General features: G+C 43.2%; 1 protein-coding gene across 3 annotated transcripts in view; it reads left to right on the top strand.

The window, feature by feature from the left end:
• The window catches only part of SNX6 (sorting nexin 6), a 108,549-nt gene that overhangs the window by 18,155 nt on the left and 72,049 nt on the right, over nucleotides 1-18,345 (top strand). For all 3 annotated transcript variants that reach the window (XM_029598940.1, XM_029598939.1, XM_029598941.1), the window contains exons 4-5: nucleotides 359-469; nucleotides 1,079-1,200. In XM_029598940.1, the coding sequence (XP_029454800.1) occupies nucleotides 359-469; nucleotides 1,079-1,200 (233 nt within the window). The remainder of the gene's footprint in view (nucleotides 1-358; nucleotides 470-1,078; nucleotides 1,201-18,345) is intronic.

The following is an 18,345-nucleotide window of genomic DNA, read 5'->3' as shown; positions in this document are numbered from 1 at the left end:
CGGCAGGATGAATTAGCTATGTTTAATACCTGCCCGCCTCCCTGGAGAGTTGATTACCTAGCTAAAGGTGAGGTCTACAGATGGACTGAGGGGCTTTTGAGGCAGTGCTAGAGTGGGAGCCCCCACATATGCTCAGAGTACTGAGAAGGGTCCATCTGGCACCATCGGATAATGCTGCCCATTTTACAGTAAGCAAACATGCTTTTCCCCCCTTTTACAGAAACAGGAAGCAACCAACACAGCAGCCCATATGAGGGAGCTGGAAATCGCCTGGTATATTTGTCTTCCTACACTGACAGTTTTCTGTGTCCGTAGGGCTCTACATATAAATTGACTTCCACTTATTTTTCTTTTGAAGAGTTCATTACCAAATTTCAAGCAGAATGAATTTTCAGTTGTTCGACAGCATGAGGAATTCATCTGGCTCCATGATTCCTTTGTGGAAAACGAAGACTATGCTGGCTACATTGTAAGTCCCAACATTTCATTTGCTTGAGTTGTTTTTCCTAGCACTTATTTGGAAGATTGTGGTTTGTTTTTTTTTTTTTTTTTTCCTAACATGCTTAAATGTATGGGATAATAGATATAATGCACAATCTAAAAAAAATATATACTACAGGACAGTTATTCAGATCTGCCCAGTTTTTGGACACTTATATTAAGGAAAATAGTCACTTTACAAAAATTAAACTTTTACAGAAATGAATATCTTCCTCTGCGTTTCCATAAATATGCACAAAGTAATAGAGTATCTACATCAACTTTATATTGTAAAACAAACCCATCATCTCATTGAAAATAGGAGCATTATTTTATGAAAGTGCTGACAGTAATCACAGCTGTACAGTGAGGAACTAGGGCAAAAAGCATTTAATAAATAAGCTGAACAGGTACTGTAGGTAGAAGTTCTAATCCTGTAGTGTTTTCATTCATCTATATTGACTACAGATTATATTTACTATAAATATGGTTACCATCATTTAAATAAAGCCTATGACTGCGTATTTACAATGACTTTTACAGAAATTGTTGGAAATTTCCATCTTCAAATTATGAACATCTTTACTCTGTTGGACAGATCCCACCTGCACCACCAAAACCTGATTTTGATGCTTCAAGAGAAAAACTACAGAAACTTGGGGAAGGTGAAGGATCGATGACTAAAGAAGAGTTTACAAAGATGAAGCAAGAACTGGAAGCGTATGTTATGCTTACATTTTTAACAATTGAAAATATTAGCTGAATGTAAACACTTACAGGATGTATTAGTAATTGAAGAGCAGTATGAACAAGCTTTATAAATGTAGTGGACAATATTTGTAAAGTGTCCCTGCAGCTCATAGCCAATCTTTCAGAAAGGTTGATAATCCATCAAATGTATAGTAAAATGCCTTTGAATCGCATGTAGATTTCATAACAGCACATAAGTTTAATCATGTACCGTGTTGTAAACAAAATTCTTTTCATTTTGTTTTTCATTTACATATAAAGTAGTCAGAAAACTGATACTTTCATTTCAAATAATTTTGTTATGAGTTTGATAGTTGTTTGGTTTTGATTGTAAATATTACTACCCTTAACATAAGGCTTGGGGGTAACCTGCACGGAGCGGCAATTACTACTATGGGAAACTTGCTGAGCAGACTGGATGGACCATTTGGTTTTTTTTCTGCCATCATTACAAGGTTACTCTGTTAAATAAGGTAATCACAAAGCTTTCCCAAACAATCCCCAAAACATCATAGCTGGGGTAAGACCTCCTGAAGAAGTCAATCTTAGAAAGCAAATCTAAGTAGATGCACAACTTTCTTTTACTTTTGTATACCCAGTACATAGTTCAGTAATAAATCTTGATACTGTAAAGGCATTTTCATCTTTGATGTAGATCTGTTGTGTGACAATGGGAAGAAGAAATACTGGAACCTTATATTCCATAGGCAGTAGCTTTCCCATAGCTGAAGAGCAATTGGAGATCAGATAGTTTGATGTCATTACAAATTGTCAGCCTGCTTTATTAATTATTTTTTTCTTATGCACAAAATGGATAAAGTCCCTTATGAGTCACTCCTAAGGAAATTTAAAAGTTATGGGATAGGAGGCAACTGCCTATTATCCCAGGACAAGCAGGATGCTAGTCCTCACATATGGGTGACGTCACCGAACGGAGCCCAGGCGGGAAAGCTTTCTGTCAAAGTTTCTAGAAACTTTTGACTGGCCCTGTGAGGCCACTGAGCATGCTCAGCATGCTATGATATTCTCTGCCACAGGTGTCTCTCTTCAGTCTTCATTTTTCCGCGCTGCCGTTCGCACCGCGGACCGATAGCCCTACCGTTGGGAATATCGTTTTGACTAAAAGTCAATTTTTTCTATATATTCTCTGTCACGGGAAGTTCTCTGCCTCGCCGGCTGGTGAGTACTGTCTGTTTCACAATTTTCGGCTGAAACTTTTTCACACGTTCGTTTCATCGACGGCCGTCGATCGAAAATGGCGACCGGTTTTAAAAAATGTCCGGTCTGTAATAGAACTATGTCTATTACTGATCCCCATTCGGAGTGTGTAATGTGCCTCGGGAAACAACATGATGTTAATTCCTGTGAAAAATGTGCTGAAATGACGGTCAAGGGAAGAAAGGCCAGACAAGAGAAGATGGAACACCTTTTTTCTCTTCAACTAATTCCTTCTTCCTCAAAAGCACCGAGTTCGTCTCCGGCTGGAGCTACGAAGAAAATCCTCCTTAAAAAACCGCGTCCGGATGGATCGGGGGACCGTTCATCCTCGCCATCTTCTGTACGTTCTGCCACGTCAACAGAATGCTCCAAAACTAAACATCGCCATCGATCATCCTCCGAAACACTGTCCCAGGACGAGTCGATGCCAAAGCGGTCTAAAAACCAAGAGACGCCGGTGATTGGGCCTTCGCCGCCACCGACACCAACACCGTCATCGATGGTCGTTGCAATACCATCGCATACACCATCGGCTCCTTCGCTCACACCACAGCTTGAATTGTCTGCACTGATTAAACAAGCTGTTTTCCAAGCTCTTCAAGAGCAACAACTCCCGACAGGCCTGTCGATGCCGATACCCTCGATATCGATGCCGATACCCTCGATATCGATGCCGATGCCCTCGATATCGATGCCGATGCCCTCGATATCGATGCCGGTGATAACACCGATGACAACAACACCTTTTCCATCAAGATCCTCGGCGGATACTATAACCACTACACCGAGAGTACTGACTCAATCTACATAGATGATTTTTCAAATTCCATCGACGAATCAAACGACTGCATCTCTGCAGCAACCTATTCCATCGGAGGAGGTCCGTGATGAAGCTTTTTATCATCGTCTCCTACAAAGATACCAAAAAGTCATCGACAAATTACCACCTATTACAAAAAAGAAGGTATCTGCTGATTTTTTCCTCGATGATCCACAACCTGGACCTTCCGGACTGCAAGCCTCTCCAGTTCCAACAACTTATAGAGAGGAATCAGAAGAATCCTGGGATGATGATGAACCCTCTCAATTTTCCTCAGAGGAATTCATGTCCAATCCTTCTTCTCCTGACCGAAGAAAGAAGTCACCTCCGGAAGATCTATCCTTCTCATCCTTCGTACAAACTATGTCTGATTCCATTCCATTTAAATTGGCTGCTGAGGAGGATACCAGAACACAAACTCTCGAAGTACTACAGTTTGTGGATCCACCCAAACAGGTACTAGCAATACCTGTACATGAGGTGTTACTGGAACTTCAAAAAAGAATCTGGGAACACCCAGCTTCCATACCTGCTGTAAACAAAAGAGTAGAAACTACTTACATTGTTCAACCAGCTCCGGGGTATCATAAACAACAATTGCCCCATCAATCTGTCGTTGTGGAATCAGCACAGAAGAAGTCTAAACGTGTGCGTCCACACTCCTCCATCCCACCAGGCAGGGAGCACAGGTTTCTGGACACATTAGGTAAAAAGATTTACCAGAGTTCCATGCTGAGTACAAAAATCTCTGCATATCAACTCTATATAACTCAACATCAAAGAAATCTCTGGAAAGAGATGGAACAATTCGTTACTTCCTTACCATCTCAATTCCAAGAACCTGCTCAAGAAATTATATCAAAAGGACTTGAAGCGGGCAAACATGAAGTAAGAGCAGTTTATGATAACTTCGAAACTGCTTCAAGAACAGCAGCAGCAGGAATCACTGCTCGCCGGTGGGCCTGGCTCAAGGCATCTGACCTCAGACTTGAGGTTCAGGATAAGCTTGTTGACCTTCCCTGTCTTGGCGACAATCTCTTTGGAGATAAAATTCAGGAAGCGGTTCAACAACTCAAAGACCACACTGAGACACTGAAACAACTGTCTCAGACCCCACAAGAACCTGCTAGTCAACCTTCTCGTCATCCTCCACGAAGAGATGTAAGACGCTCTTACTACAGACCACGCAGGTACTACCAACCAACAAATAGAGGTAGATCAACTAGGCCAACTCAGTGTTCTCAAGCCAGACAACCCAGACCTGGCCCGCCCACAACCACCTGCGCAAACAGGGCCTGCAACAGGCTTTTGAGGATTACACCAGAGAACAGACTCAACCTTGCAATCCCAAACCAAACCTACCAGTTGGAGGCAGAATATCCCTTTTTCACGAAAATTGGCAAAACATAACCTCAGATCAATGGGTTCTTTCAATAGTTGCCCAAGGTTACAAACTAAATTTCACTTCAATTCCTCCAGAATTTCCACCAACATCATGCCAACAACAAAGATCTCAACTTCATCAATTACAAACAGAATTATCCACCCTTCTGAAATCCAAGGCCATTCAACCAGTGCCTCGGAAGCAGAAGGGCAGGGGATTCTACTCCAAATATTTCCTCATTCCAAAGAAAACAGGAGGCCTACGTCCCATCCTAGACCTAAGAAATCTCAACAAATTTCTAAAGAAGGAAAAGTTCAGGATGGTTTCTCTAGGTACCATACTTCCACTTCTTCAAGCAAAGGATTGGCTTTGTTCTCTGGATCTTCAAGACGCTTATGCTCACATTCCGATATACCCCCCTCATCGCAAATACCTGCGCTTCACAGTGGGTCCTCAACATTACCAATACAGAGTTCTCCCTTTTGGACTAGCATCTGCTCCCAGAGTCTTCACCAAATGTCTAGCAGTAATAGCAGGACACTTACACAAAGAAGGTGTCCATGTTTTTCCATATCTAGACGACTGGCTCATAAGGAGTCCATCTCAACAAGGAGCAATAACTTCTCTCAACCGGACAATTGCTCTACTTCACTCCATGGGATTTCTCGTCAATTATCAAAAATCACATCTCACTCCAACTCAAATGCTTCAATTCATAGGAGCAGAGTTGAACACAAACCTCGCAAGGGCCATTCTACCCATAGAACGGGCGGAAACCCTTATTCAGTTAGCGAGGTCCATTTCCTTACGGACGCAAACCACAGCTCATCAGTTTCTGATTCTGTTAGGTCACATGGCATCAACAGTTCATGTTACCCCTATGGCAAGACTAGCCATGAGAGTAACTCAATGGACTTTAAGGTCACAATGGATCCAAGCAATTCAACCATTACACTATCCAATTCAAGTGACCCACCAACTAAGATCGTCTCTACTTTGGTGGACCAACAGGGACAACCTGTGCAAAGGCCTACCTTTCCAACAACCGGTCCCACAGACTACTTTAACTACGGATGCCTCCACCTTGGGATGGGGAGCTCATATAGACAATCTCCACACACAAGGAACCTGGACAAAACTCGAAGCAACATACCAAATCAATTTTCTGGAACTTCGAGCGATACGTTACGCACTGCATGCGTTCCAGGATTGCCTTTCGCGCAAGACTGTTCTCATTCAGACAGACAATACAGTAGCCATGTGGTACATCAACAAACAGGGAGGTACGGGCTCGTATCTCCTTTGTCAAGAAGCTGCACAGATATGGGGCTGGGCCCTGACTCACTCAATGTCTCTACGAGCCACATATCTGGCAGGCATCCACAATGTAGTGGCGGACCGCCTCAGCCGTCATTTCCAACCGCACGAATGGTCCCTGGATCCTACCATAGCAACCAGGATCTTTCAACGCTGGGGTCAACCGACAATCGACCTCTTTGCATCACCTCTGAATCACAAAGTGGACAACTTCTGTTCTTTACACAGACAGAAGAACCAACCAGCCAAGGACGCCTTTGCTCGCCCTTGGAATTCAGGCCTGTTATACGAGTATCCTCCAATACCGCTCATAACCAAAACTCTAGTGAAGCTACAACAGGACAGGGGGGCCATGATTCTCATAGCCCCGCATTGGCCTCGACAAGTATGTTTTCCCACACTTCTAGACCTCTCAGTCAGAGATCCAATTCGTCTAGGAGTAGCTCCCACTCTCATTACTCAAGATCAGGGTCGGTTGAGACATCCCAACCTCCAGTCCCTGTCACTGACAGCATGGATGTTGAAAGCTTGATTTTACAACCACTCAATCTTTCATCTCATATATCTCAAGTGCTTATAGCTTCACGTAAACCTTCCACACGAAAAAACTATGCTTCTAAATGGAAGAGATTCACTTTGTGGTGCTCAGCAAGGGATATAAATCCTTTCACTTGCCCCGTAACTTCTCTTTTAGATTACTTATACCATCTTTCAGAATCTGATCTTCAGACTTCATCCGTAAGAGTACATTTAAGTGCAATATCTGCTTACCATAACAAGATAGCAGATGCACCTATATCTACACAACCTCTCATAAGTAGATTTATGAGAGGTTTAACTCACCTCAAACCACCAATTCGAAAACCCGTCCCAAGCTGGGACCTGAATTTGGTACTTGCAAGACTCATGCGTTCTCCTTTCGAACCCATCGACTCATGTAATCTTAAATTTCTCACATGGAAGACTATCTTCCTCATAGCTATTACCTCAGCTAGAAGGGTTAGTGAGTTACAAGCACTTGTCACATACGAACCTTATACAAAATTCCTACATGACAGAGTGGTTCTCCGTACACATCCTAAATTCCTTCCCAAGGTGGTTACGGAATTCCACTTGAACCAATCCATAAACTTACCCACATTCTTTCCAAGGCCTCATTCCCATCCAGGAGAAACAGCCTTACATACCCTGGACTGTAAACGTACACTCGCTTTCTACTTAAACCGTACTTCAGTCCATAGGAAATCCACTCAACTTTTTGTTTCTTATGATCCAAACAAACCGGGTAAAGCAGTGGGTAAACATACCCTATCCAATTGGATAGCGAATTGCATAGAGTTCTGCTATGAACAAGCAGGCCTTCCTCTTCAAGGGCGAGTAAAGGCACATTCAGTAAGAGCAATGTCAACTTCAGTAGCACATTTTCGTTCAGTGCCAATACTAGACATATGCAGAGCAGCAACATGGACCTCTCTTCACACTTTTGCAGCTCACTATTGCTTAGACAAGGAAGGAAGACATGATTCAGCCTACGGACAATCTGTCTTAAAGAACTTGTTTCCTGTTTAATCCCAACTCCTTCTACATCCAATGTTCTGGAATCCTCGGCTGACTCATTCAACAACAATACTTCCATATTGCCTCAATACAACATGACTCAGCCTCTAGCTTGCTATTCACCCATATGTGAGGACTAGCATCCTGCTTGTCCTGGGATAAAGCAAAATTGCTTACCTTGTAATAGGTGTTATCCCAGGACAGCAGGATGTAGTCCTCACAGAACCCACCCGCCACCCCGCGGAGTTGGGTCTCATACCTTTTATTATTTTATTTTTTGCTATCGCTTCATGCTATATAACAGACTGAAGAGAGACACCTGTGGCAGAGAATATCATAGCATGCTGAGCATGCTCAGTGGCCTCACAGGGCCAGTCAAAAGTTTCTAGAAACTTTGACAGAAAGCTTTCCCGCCTGGGCTCCGTTCGGTGACGTCACCCATATGTGAGGACTACATCCTGCTGTCCTGGGATAACACCTATTACAAGGTAAGCAATTTTGCTTATGGATTGGTGACTGGTTAAAAGATAAAACAAGTAGTACTAAATGATCAGTTTTTTTAATGGAGAGAGATGAAAAGTGGCATGCCCCAGGGATCTATACGGGGAGCATTGGTGATTGGGGGAAATTTTCGAACTGTCTGCACTGGCACGAAGTCTGTGGGTACTTTTTACATATAGATTTTTGTTCCAAGTTTTAAAGAGAAAGTAACTGTGCATTTACCTTCACATTGAAAATTGCTGTGGGGACAAAATACCTAAGGAAATTTGCACTTCCTATTTGTGTGGCCACATTTTCCATGGAGTTAAAATGAAATCTACACATACAACTTTCTTCCTCCCCGATCTAAATATCTCTGAATCATTGAGGGAGGGCAGGTTTTTAGATGGCTAATATACCTATATAACTGTTTTGAAAACTGTCCTCTATACATATTTAATATTTTGAAAATGGAAGCAATAAGTGAAGTACTTATATTTGCCGATGACACAAAATGATTCATACATGCAGACTTGGGCGCATAGGGAAGGGAATGGTCAGTAGAAAAAAGGTTCTGGTATTGCCCCTGTAGACATCCTTGGTGAAACACTTGGAATACCATGTACAGTTATGGAGATTGCATCTTCAAAAGGATATAAACTGGTTGGAGTTGGTTAGAGGGTGGCAATTAAAATGATTAGTGGTCTTTGTCCTAAAGGGGACAGCTAGATTTAACCATGTGTACCCTAGAGGAAAGGAGGGAGATAGTATAGAGCAGGGATCAGGAACCTTTTTGGCTGAGAGCCATAAACGCCACATATTTTAAAATGTAATTCCATGAGAGCCATACAATATGTTTAAAACTAAATACAAGTAAATGTGTGCATTTTATGTAAGATCACACTTTTAAAGTACAATAAGTCTCTGAAAATATTACACCAAGCCTTAAGACACCAATACATCTCCTATTAGGAAAACCGACCAAGTCAGGCTGCTATAGAGTCCTACACAGAAACTACACACCAGCAGAAAACCTCACCTGAATCACGTGCTGTCCCTCACCTATCATAGAATAAAGAGACCAAAACGCATAACAAGAAGCATGCAGAAAAAACTGAATTGGAAACTGCAACAAGCCAGAGTCTCTGTATGCAGTGTAACAAAGGAAAAACATCACCCATCCTTATAAAACAAATCAAGAAATATAAAATCATCAGCAGTAAAACTACTAACAAAAAGAACATATTTCGAAACAGCTGATGAGTGGAATATCCAATAATTAAAAACGCATATAAAACATTTCCAGATACCAACAAAATATTTCAAAATAGTAGACACAAAGACCCAGTAATGAAAAATAATAAGGATACAAAACTTTTTTTGCTCTTCATACCTGGGAACGTTTGATATCCAGGTGTCCTGAGATTGTTCTGAATTAGCAGGAGGCGGGGTGGTTTGCTTGGAACTTTCTCCTCTCTGTCACATACCAGCGCTCTCTCTCACACTGGCTCTCAATGACACACCTATACACACATGCTCTCAGTACTCACATATACACATGTTTTTTCTCTCTCACTTATATAGGCTCTTAATTACACATTTACACACATGCTGTCTATCTTTTCACGCTTACACACACACACAGGCTTTCAATCACATAAATACATGCTGTCTTTTTCTCTCACACACAGACTCTCATTCACATGCTTACAAACATGTCCTCTTTCTCTCATTTACACACAGGCTCTCAATCACATACTCACATGCTCCCTCACCTAAATCAGCTCTCAATCACACACAGACACACTTGGTCTCTCTCTTACTTATACACACAGGCTCTTAATCATACATACACATGATTTCTCTCACACACAAAGGATCTCAATCATACACACATACTCTTTCACACAAACAGGTTTTCAATCACAAACTTACACATACAGGTTCCCAATGGTAAACTTACATTCATGCTCTGTCTCTCTCACAGGCAGGCTCTCAATCACAGACAGCGGCTCGGAGGAAAATGAAGAGGTTCAACCGCGGCCAATGGGACTCCGCCTCCGCAAGGGCTGAAAATGAAGGAGGTTAGCATTGGGAGGAGGCTGCTGCTGCTGCCGTGAGTTCCCGGGGTGGGGGGGGGGGAGAGAGAGAGTGAATGAACTTCACTCTCTCTCTCTCCCCCCCCCCCCCCACCCCGGGAACTCGTGGCAGCAGCCTCCTCCCAACGCTAACCTCCTTCATTTTCAGCCCTCGCGGAGGCGGAGTCCCATCGGCCGCGGTTGAACCTCTTCATTTTCCTCCGAGCCGCGCTGCAGTCTTCTTTTCTTCGGGCCGATGCCGAGCGCACTAGCGTGGCCTCTTCTTGCCGCGCACGCACCCGATACTCTCCACTTCCTCTTCCGGAGGGGGGGGGGGGGAGAAGAGAGCACGCCGGTGCCGCTGACTCCAGCTGTCCTGCCGCGTTCCGCCCGGGCTGACAGCATTTTAAGCCCGGGTGGAGGAGGACCGGGGAGCAGCTGGATCAGCGGGAAAGTGTGGCGACACTTGTCTGCGAGCCAAATGCAGCCCTCAAAAGAGCCATATCTGGCTCGCGAGCCATGGGTTCCCGACCCCTGGTATAGAGACATTTAAATACTTCTAAAGTTGTCATATGCAGGAAGCAGCTTTTTTTAACGAGGGGTCATAGGATGAAGGTGAAAAGCGATAGACTCAGGAGTAATCTAAGGAAATATTTTTTTTAGAGAGGGTGGTGAATGCATTGAACAGCCTCCCAGTGGTGGAGTCAAGCACAAGATCTGAATTCAAGAAAGTGTGGGTTAACAGAGGATCTCTGAAGGTGTGGTAGGGATTATAAAGCTGAATAGTTTCTGTGAATGGGCAGAATAGATAGGCCATATAGTTTTTTTCTGCCAGCACTTCTGTTACCAACCTTGTGCTACTTTTATCATTTCTAATGCGCTACTAGACATAACAGTGCAAACAAATACAAACTTTCTCTGGAATACATTTCATTTTTATCTCAGATCAATCCAGCTATGTTTTGCCACCCTATCAGCAGATGGAGACTGAACAACTAAATTGCTAACATTACCCCTTTATAGGGTCTCATGCAGCCTGCAGCACTTTAGTGTGTCTGGCTCCAGCAGATGGAAGATATCCAGGCCCTTGCAGCTGCAGAAGGAGAGAAATTGCATCAGGAGGGATGGGCTAGGTCCTCCCTCCCTCCTGCCTTCAGTTTAGAGTAGGGGGTTGGTGGCCACTGATTGGCATTGGCCTGCCAACTTTGGGGGCATTTGAGCCTGGCTCCTTTTTCCTCACCCCCTTCCTTAAGAAAATGCCATACTGGTTCAGACCAAGGGTCCATCAAGCCCTTCCTCCCCCTTCCTTAAATGAATAGGTAAGGGTGATCTGGAAAGCTGCCAGGTTGAACTCTATGGTTTGTCCTCTGCACAAAACTTAAAAAAAAAAAAAAAAGAGAACCAGTGTGTTCTCCTGAAGGCCTGGGGGGTGGGGGTAGGAAGCAGCCTTGTCGGGACCTTGCTGGGAGTGCTCAGGAAAGCAGCCTGACCACATATATAGTTGCCCTGGCTGAGCATGGAAAGAGCTGTTCAGCCTGTGGTTGTGCCACAGGAGTGCAGCAACTTCCTCTTTCTGTCGCACTTGTGTTGAGAGGATCCCCTGGATTTGGATCAGGATGAGCAATCCAAGGTTTCTGTATCTGATTTTTTGTGAGTATGCTCCAGAGCGACAGGAGGATCAGCATAGGGGAGGGGCCATGGAAGAGGGTGTGATTCCAGCAAGAGCAAGTTAGCCTGCTGGTAATGCGTTTTGACAAGAAGGAATAACTACGGTTAACGATTTTGCAACTCAGTGGCCTTGGGCAATCCCGAGGAACTGGCAAAGGACAGTAAGGATGGGAAGATCTGATTCTGGAGGGACTTTGGAAGCACACAAAAGCTTTTTCTATACATTGAGCAGTTGGGTCTCTGATCTTGATGGAATGGGATGCTCCAGAGGCTAGCTTCAAAGTAGGTAGAGCAATGGGCAGGTTATATTCTCTGACACAAAGGAAGAGGAGAGATTTTGGGTCCTGAAGATGGATGCACTGGTGTTGGCAGTCACACATAAGGCCACATTCTAGTGAACAGCACTGAAAAATTCATAGGACAGAAGGATTGAGGATTTGCTCAAACAGTCCAAAGTTTCTTCCCTAGTGCTGCTGCAGACATCAGTATGCAGTGGTTACATGTCCAAAGCTTGTTTATGCTGAGCACAGGAGCTTCTCTAATAATCTGGAAGAGAATAGTGTGGGTTCCAAAGAGGTCGTGCAACTGGAGGCAGGGGTGGTCTTCATGGCAGATCTGCTCTTTGTTCCCATTAAAACGTCAATGAGAAGAGTGGTTACCACAGTTTTTGCTAGGTGCTTGCTTTGGCTCCAAAACTGATTGCTTAGGTGTACCTTACAAGCCATGTTCACCAAACTCCCATTCCGGGGGAAGCTTTTGTTTGCAGAGGACCTCAGAAAGCTGGTAAAGGACCTGGGGGAAACTGAATCCCAGAGATTGTCTGAGGATAGACCCCGTAGGTCTCTTGTGCAGGACCAAATACACTCAGGTTTAAGTAAGCAAAACATAATCCAGACAGAGGAGGCTGGTTCTCAGTGTGTTGTCATTTCATTAGCAAGTGTCTGCTCTTTCATAAGGCAGAAAGGGCCTTGGAGAAGGGAGGTATAGGGAGCACTAGAGAGTAGCATATTGTCAACTTTGCACTCAGTTCCTAAAATTAGGAACATAAGTTGCCTTACTGAGTCAGATTGCGGGTCCTTCAAGCCCATCATCCTGTTTCCAACAGTAGCCAATCCAGGTTACAAGTACCCAAACATTAAATAGATGGTGATGTTGGCCCCTAGAGCCTAGAATTATTTGCAAATTCTGGAGTCAGTGGCAGCATCCTTGAATTTGATTCCAGGGTCTTGAGTGTACATGAGGTCTTTTCAGAGATCCCTCCTCTCATTTTGGTGGGCTTAGTCTCAGGATTACAAGGCAAGATTGCTGTTATAAATTGAAACTAAAGCCAGCCTGACCTGGTGGATATCTAAGCAGAATCTGGCAAGGCAAATAGAATCCCCCACTTGGATAACTGTGATGACAGATACCCATCTGAGTGGATGGGGAGCATACTATCAGGTTCAGATGAATATGATGGAGGCAACTGTTGGAAACAAAGGCCCATAAGAGGCCTTAAAAGAGTTCTTGCTGGCGATCCATAGAAATGTGGTATGAATTTTCTGTCAGTACCACTGCAATGACATATGAATCAACAAGGAGCCACTAGAAACCTTCAGGTAGCTCCTAGAGATCGATTTTTTGCTTTGGTGGTCAGATAGGCATCTACAGGCTCTTAGCAGCCCATATTGCAGGTAGACTCTGAGTTGATACATGCTAGACCCAGGGATTAGAGACTGGTGAGATGGTGGAAACTTATGGATTTCATGACTATCCCAAGGAATGCTAAAGTCGTGTTGGAAAAGGGGGCTGGGGTCTTCAGGATTGGATGTTCTATCTCAACCAGGGCCTCTTCACGGTCTACTGTATGTCCTTCCCTCATGGCTACTAGAAGGATGTGTTCTACAGAGAATTGGGGCTCATCGGGGTCTGGTAGTCCTTGTAGTTCCAGATTGGCCCAGACTACCTTGGTATGCAGATTTTGATGAGACTAGAGGTCAGGAATCTTCTGAAGTTTCCTAACAGCAAGGGTCTCCTGCTCCAGGATCTGGTTTGGTTGGATGACCCACTTCCATTTTGTCTTATGTCCCGGTTATTGAGAGGAGAAGGCTGAGAAAGAGAGGTTACTCATAGAAGTTCATACCCACTTTGCTACAGGCACGGAAGAGGTCCATCTCTCTGGCCTATTTCAGGGTAAATTCTGATCTTTGAGACATGTTGTTCTGAGAGGGGAGTTCCTCCTTTTGAGGATGCAGTTCCATGGATTCTGCCCTTCTTGCAAAATGGGCTGCAAAAGGGCTTAGTATTTAATTCCTCATTGTTTATAGCAATTGCTGGTTCAGTGTGCCCTTAATATCCTCATCTGGATATTTTGAGGTTTCTGAGAGGAGTAAAGTATCTCCACTTTCCAGTGAGAGTGATCATGTCACCATGATCACTTAGTACTTTGGGCCTTACTTAGTACTTAGCTCTTTGGGCCTTGTGTGAATCTCTGAATTCATGAGGATGACATGCTCAAGACTGCCTTTCTAGTACCGATTTGTTCAGCAAGTTGCATATCTGAATTGTAAGCACTTTCTTGAGAGCTTTTCAGATGTGGGCGTATCTGCTCCTGGATTACCATTCTTTTCACCCAAGGCAATATTGTTTCACGTGAGTCAAATAGTTTTTCTGCCAACTTTCAAGAAGGCAGTCATTGGAGAACTGTAGGTTACTTCACCTGGTAGGTATGTGTAGAATTCTACTGCAATACATAAAGGTCACAAATGGTTTCAGATGATTGGATTATTGTTCGTTCTTTTCAAAGGTCAGAAGAAAGGCAAAGCTCTGTGGAAGGCAACAATAGCCTGGTGGCTCGAGGCGACAGGTTTTGCCTATATATCCAGGGAACTTGTGGCTTCTAAGGAGCTCAGGGCTCATTCAACCAGGGTACATGCACTTTCTTGGGTGGAATAGCACATGATTCCATCAGAGGAAATATGCAGAGCAGTGACCTGGGCCTCGTTGCATTCGTGTGCTAAGCATTACTGCTTGGACATTCAGGCCAGAGACAATACTTCTTTTGGGGCAGATGTCTTGACAGGCATAGCAGGATCCCACCTAGCTCAGGGTTGCTTGGGTGCATCCCATGCATCTGGACTGGTCTGGTGAGACAAAAAGGAAGGAAATATTTGGTCTTACCTGCTAATTTTCTTTCCTAGAGTCTTACCAGACCAGTTCAGGAACTCAACCAGTTTATCCTTCTTCCTGCCAATCTGAAGAGAGGGTTTTTTGTTTTTTTTTGGATTGTTTTTTGATCCCTCAGTAGGTGGGGGAACCAGTGGCGGTCAATGTCAATTAACTCGCTGCTTGTTTAGGGGCGAGAAAAGGTTTGTTCTTTGCTTTGATAAAGAAATACTGATTAGCTGCAGGCTGCACAAAACACTATATGGGGTAATGTCTGCAATCTAGTTCTGCCTCTGTATTTATTATTTATTTATTTATTTATTTAAGTGTTTTATATATTGTTCCATGTGAGAATCACTAGATCACAATGGTATACAGGTTTAACACTCACAGACAAAGGGTGAGTTACAAAGGCAGGCACACATACAGGTAAATATGAAAGGTAAACATTCCAATGAATGAGAGTATGGGGTAATGTGCAGGACAAAGTTGGTTATCGGAGTGAGGGGGAATTGGTTATACTAGTCAGAGTAGGTATTATTGAATAGCTAAATTTTCAGTTCTTTCTTAAATTTCTTAATGTCAGTTATTATTCGAAGATTCTCTGGTATTGAGTTCCAGAGCATTGGGCCAGCAATTGAAATTGCCCGGTCTCTCTTGTTTTGTGTTAGATGAGAATTTTTTATGATCGGGATTTCTATCAGGCCTTTGTTCTGAGATCTAAGCACTTATGTGGGAATTTATTTATTTTATTTATTTGCTTTTATATACCAATATTCATTGGGGCACATCACATCGGTTCACATGTTAGCGTGGAGAAATAGTAGGATCAAAGTGTCTTACTATTTTTACATGGAACGGAGGCAAATCAACAGTTAATACAATTACATTTTTGCAATGGTGAACATTGAAAGAGAATTGATTCAAACAACTCAACAGGGCAATAAGTATAGTTAATAGGGAGGTAGGTATCCCTAGTTATTTACATATGGGGGGGGGACTTTGCACATAGGAGACATAGTGGGGCTTATTGAGGTACGTGGGCATGCCTAAAGGTTAATTAGGATTGTGACGTTTCCATTTTATTGTGAGGTTGGGGTGGGGAGGGGGGTGGGGGGTTAGGCTTGAGTATGTGGTTTGAATGTTATTCCCATCAAATCATTACTTTGGATTCATGTTGTATATTATTGTTAGTACTTTATATATTGTTCTCAACTGTACAGGTAGCTAATGCAGTGCTATCAGGGTTGGGGTGGTGTGGTCAAATTTTCTTTTTCCGGTTAGTAGTCTGGCTATAGCTTTTTGCAATAGTTGGAGCGGTTTAAGGTGACTAGCTGGAAGCCCTAGAAATAGAGAATTGCAGTAATCCAAGTTTGAGAACATTAGAGATTGTAAAATGGTTCTGAAGTCAACTGTGCTGCTTAGAGGTTTCATTTGGAAACCAGATTTGATCAGTTCGCTAATGTGGGTCTTCATGGTTTTGTCGACTTTGACACCAAGATCCCTTACCTGAATTGCTGGAAATAGCTGGCAGTTTCGAAGATCAATACCGGGTGGAGTAGATTTTAGAAGATTTCGGCTCAACCACTTTAGTTCAGTTTTTTTCGGGTTCATTGATAGTTTGTTGTGCACGTTTTTCTTTTATGGTGATCGTATATTCAAAAATAAGCGATACAATTTTCTCAAATGATTTTGATAGAGGGCTATAAAATTGCAGATTGCATATAGAAAGAAGTTTATTCCAAGGTCAGTTAACAATTTGCACAGTGGCAGTATGTAGATATTAAATAGGGTTGCTGATAGCTCAGAACCCTGTGGAACACCAGTTGTGCACTGGTATGTTCTGGATAGGTGATTATCTAGTTTTACTTGGAAAGATCTGTCAGCAATGCAAGACAAACCATTTTAGTACATTTCTGCCAATCCCTATGTTTCTCAGCTGGTGGCATAGAAGATTATGATCAACCGTGTCGAAGGCAGCTGTTAAATCGATCAGAACTAAACAGAATGATTTTTAGAGTTGAAGCCCTGCAGTATAGGGTCTATTATAGATTGTAGCATGGTTTCTGTTGAGCAATTCGTCCTGAAGCCAAATTGGTTAGGGTATAGGGTTTTTTTGTCTTCTAGATGAGACACTAATTGGGGGAAAAACTGCCTTTTCAAGAATTTTCGCAAGGAAGGTTAAGTTAGAGATTGGTCTCTAGTTATCCCAATCGTCAGATCTTCCTGATTTATTGTTTAAAACTGGTTGTATAACTGCCTGTTTTAGATTTTGGGGCATATATCCTTCTGTGAGGGCAAGGTTGACAAGCATTGTGATTGTGGGGGTTATTGTTTGATTTACTTGCTTCAGCGAAGAGGCTGTAATCAGGTTGAGAGGGTGAGTAGCTAGTTTTAGTTTTATGATTTTGCTTATTTCTAGTTTCAAGACTGGGTCAAAGGATGACCATTTATCATTTGTATCAATAACTTCCGAATTGTAAGGAGAAACGTGTTGGTGATTTGTTTCAGTCTCTGGATTTTTTTCGGTTAGAGCTGTTGTGTAATTATTGCTTGATGTTTTAGTGGATGAATTGTTAGTTTGGAATGATGAAGGGTCTTTAATCAGACTTAACTGTCTCGATTATAAGTTTTGAGTTGAAAATTACTCCATGTATTCTTGTGTAGTAGTCTTTTTGATTTATTCGTTAGGGTTCATTATTGAGATAGGTGAGATTTGTATCTTCTTAGTGATTCTCCTGAAGGATTTTTTTCTCCAATGTTTTACAAGTTTTCTTAGGTGTTTTTTTGATTCTTTCAGTACTTTGTTATACCAGGGGTTGGGGTTTTTTTTTTTTTTTTGTGATTATTTTTGTTTGGGCAATATTTGTCTATTTCCTTAGGCATTTTTTCCCATGAATCGAATACATTATTGCAATTGTTTAGGTTTAGGTTGCAGATTTTGGTCTCTAGAGCAGTGCTTCTCAGCTGGTGTGTTGCGACATACCAGTGTGTTGCCAAGCCACCGGCAGGTGTGTCGCGTGCTCCCGGACTCTCCCGCTGCTCTTACTTCCCTGCTGCCATTGACGCCGGGCTATCAGCACGTTCAAGCCCAGTGGGAATGGCAGCGGTACTAGAAGAAGCTGTGGCACCCGCGGCTGGCCTTTTCTTCTTCCCGCACCTGCCCCCCCCCCCCCCCCCCGTGACCTGGAACAGAAAGTGATGCACAGTGCGGTGCGCGGGAAGGAGAAAGAGCCATGCCGCGTGGAAAAGTAGCAGCAGCGGCAGCAGTATCGGCCCCAGAGCAGTCGAAGCAGCCTGTAATCAGGAAAGGAGACAGCAGCATGAGCCTCCCACAGCCGATGGGATTCTTCTTTCTTGGCCTGCGGGGGCTGGAGGAGGATGCTGCTGCAGCTACCATTTGTGCTCTGGGGGAGGGGGAGAGGAAGTGAGTGAGAGAGAAGCAGCCA

Source organism: Rhinatrema bivittatum, chromosome 4, assembly GCF_901001135.1.
Source record: "Rhinatrema bivittatum chromosome 4, aRhiBiv1.1, whole genome shotgun sequence".
Lineage (NCBI taxonomy): Eukaryota > Metazoa > Chordata > Amphibia > Gymnophiona > Rhinatrematidae > Rhinatrema > Rhinatrema bivittatum.
The sequence above is the reverse complement of the archived record's forward strand: the minus strand, read 5'-3'. Positions and strand labels throughout refer to the sequence as shown.